Source organism: Rhagoletis zephyria, unplaced genomic scaffold (genome assembly GCF_001687245.7).
Source record: "Rhagoletis zephyria isolate East Lansing unplaced genomic scaffold, Rhagoletis_zephyria_1.1 Rzeph_scaffold_09820, whole genome shotgun sequence".
NCBI lineage: Eukaryota > Metazoa > Arthropoda > Insecta > Diptera > Tephritidae > Rhagoletis > Rhagoletis zephyria.
In genome coordinates this window covers 19,888-22,879 of record NW_016166898.1, presented here as the reverse complement: position 1 = coordinate 22,879, position 2,992 = coordinate 19,888, and the positions used below count along the sequence as shown (strand labels likewise).

The 2,992-nt window shown below is 33.0% G+C and overlaps 1 protein-coding gene across 1 annotated transcript; it reads left to right on the top strand.

Moving 5' to 3' along the window:
- The first annotated feature begins 48 nt into the window (after positions 1 to 48).
- On the top strand, positions 49 to 2,061 carry Sil1 (Sil1 nucleotide exchange factor). The gene is made up of 2 exons (XM_017632206.1): positions 49 to 240; positions 306 to 2,061. The coding sequence occupies exons 1-2, from the start codon at positions 129 to 131 to the stop codon at positions 1,523 to 1,525; spliced, it is 1,332 nt and encodes a 443-aa protein (XP_017487695.1). The 5' UTR covers positions 49 to 128; the 3' UTR covers positions 1,526 to 2,061.
- Positions 2,062 to 2,992: the final 931 nt, after the last annotated feature.

Below are 2,992 nucleotides of genomic sequence, written 5' to 3'. Positions count from 1 at the left end.
CTCACTTATAGGAATCAACTCAATAACTCAACTCTGAGTTGAGTTTCCCACCTCTAGAAGGCACCAAATTGACCGAAGGTTGTTTACTGGTTATATTGTGGTTTTTTGACTGGATATACTGAGGCGAAATGTATTTAGGTATGACATTAAGTTTGTTATTTCTTGCACAGTTCGCTGTTGCTGCTGCCAAAGATAACAAAACATTTAAGGCTACGAAAGAATGGAAAGAAATAAAGAACGGTTTGTAGCTTGGTAAATATGTATGTGTTTATATAATTTTTATAAATGCCGAATTGCTTATGTAGGGCAAGGGATCTCAGCCGGGCTGCATGTACGCATAAACTTGCAAACAGGTAAAAAGGCAGCAAAACTTTTAGACGAATCTGAGGACGATGAGCGTACAAATGCTGGCTTGCCTAACGTGGTTATAAAAGGTGTTCCGAAAACCAATTTTAGAGCAACGGCTAAATCCACATTAAAAATCAGTAAAACACTCTCTGAAACATTAAAAAATATCCCCAAAGACAGTTTAGGTATTGGATATTCACCCGAAAAATTGGAGCAAATTAAGCGAGACTTTAAAACATACAACGAATTGACGGAATCCTTTAAGGATTTGCAGAACGAATTTCAGACTGATACAGAACTAATAACCAAACTTATTAACAAGTATACGAATCTTAGAAAACAAGAATTTTCATTAACGTTGGAGGATCAAATTAATACCCAGCTTCATATTCTTGAGGATCTCGATTATCTCGTTCATCAAATTGACAATGCATTGTGGTTTATTGACAAAGGAGGCTTCGAACAAATACTTTTACCGCTCTTTGTGAACGATACAAATATGAATCTACGCATAAAAGCCATCCGTTTGCTGGGGGCTGTAATTCATAATAATCCTAAAGCTCAAATAAAAGCGTTCGAAAGGAATTTCGGATCTCATTTGTCTCAAATTCTTATATCATCTAAGATATCAGAAGAATTATCCTCCGCATTATATGCTTTTGGAAGTCTTTTGAGGAAGTTTCCATTAGCATTACAAAAAATTCTATCCGCATCTGGTACTCAAGCATTAATCGCGGTGCTAGCTAAAGATTGTGAGTTAAAAGTAAAAGCAAAAGCTATCACTTTCATAAGTGATATAATTGTTGAAAAAAGAATTGTTCTATCAAATCTTGAGAACTCTGATAACTTACGCGCTGCAGCACAATATGCTGATTTGAATCTACCAGAATGGTTGCAGTCAAATTCCTTTTGCGAAACCGTTGACCAATTAGTTTCAACTAAACTCTATGAGCTATTAGATCAGCCAGATTTAGCAGAGTATTTTATAGAGGGTTTAGAAAACTCCAAAGACATTTGTAAATCGATTTGGTCAAAAAGTCCTCAATTCAGGCATACGTTATTAACGATGAAAAATCGCTACATCTATAGTCAAAATGAGTTTCAGATCGAGATTGCACAGTTCATAAATAGACTGTTAGAAATTCTTTACAGTACCAACGATCATGATGAACTTTGAGATTTCATTATTTAAATAGTTTTTAGATTAACTAGTTTAACATATGTATTTAATAAAAGTTTTTATATTAGGGCTCTTCATCAAAATTGATAAACTTGAGAAAATGATAAATTTATCATATTGATAAATGAACTGTCAAACTTTGCATGGAAATCTATTTAACCAAAGTTTATCACTTTATCAAACGACTTTAATGGATAAATGTATAAATTGCAGCAAAATTCAACCCTGACAGGTTACCAGGTGGTCGCTTTTGCTACGACGCAAATGAACACAATGGACGAGGTAAAAATGAAACGGAGCTAACCATATAAGCTAAATAATAAACAATTTTATGCAATTATTTACCAAATTTAAGCAATTTATCACTTTAGATGAAGACCCCTATTTTAAAATGCATGCATACTTATTTATTTTTATTAATATACCACCTTTCATTGCAATAAGTTATGTATCTGCAGCTTTAAGTGTATCCACATCGGATGTCGTTCACTTTTAAAGAGAGCAAAACAAAATTGAAACCATCGTATATACTTACAAGTATGGAATCCTATGCCCCTTTTTGTCTATCCCCTTTCTAACAGCGGACGTGCCTGCCAAGCAGCGGACGTGCCTGCCAAACTGAAAAGCATGATGGCGGCAGTGTTTGACAGGCACGTTCGACGTGCGAACGGCAATGGAAGGTAAGAAATGGAAGATGGATGACATGAGAATGAAAGAATTATGAAATAGCAGAATGTAGAACCAAAACGAATTTCAAAAATCTGACAATGCGAATGAAGTCAAAATGAAAGAAATGCAAAATACCGAAATGTCGAAACAGAAGAAATAGATGACAGGCACGTGTTCAAGGGTTTCGTGCAACAAAAAGAGTTGTTGTGTTGCGCCATTCAATATTAAAAAAAAGTAATGTGGTTAAATACGCTTTTCTATTAAGTTGAAAAATTACATATTTCGCCAGCCAAAAAGTGTATAAATAAATATATAGCATATTGCTATAAGATTTATTTATAAAAACGGTACATGCTTATGACCTTATTCATAAAAAAGAAAATAGATGTAAAGTAACAGTAAAAAAATCGATTTGCTTACTTTTTAAGAATTTGGGAAAAACATTTGACTAAAGTTTTTGTGCACCCATCTCTTTTTCTGTTTATTATTTTCAAATTTTTCTTTTCCTTAATACTCATTGAGTTTTCATTTACACCCAGCAAAAATCAAAATATTTTATAAGAAATTTGTTGACTGTTTCTCGCACACTTCTCGTATGCTTTTTTATCGTAGTTATTATTCTGTTGACATCTAAATTGCCATAAATTTTATGTTGTTGCCAATACATTGTTTTCCGGCGTTTCCTCTGTGAACTTTTATAACTACATTCATAAAAATATTACTAATTTTGGTTTATAATTTTTTTCCATCTTGTTATTGCTGAATATCAAAAAGGAATTAATAAATAATAAAAAG

What these genes read in the sequence shown, in the direction of transcription:
- Sil1 (XM_017632206.1), top strand. Translation starts at nt 129, where the DNA reads ATGTATTTAGGTATGACATTAAGTTTGTTATTTCTTGCACAGTTCGCT. An exon ending in ATGGAAAGAAATAAAGAACG is followed by an intron (nt 241 to 305) that starts GTTTGTAGCTTG and finishes TTGCTTATGTAG; the next exon opens with GGCAAGGGATCTCAGCCGGG.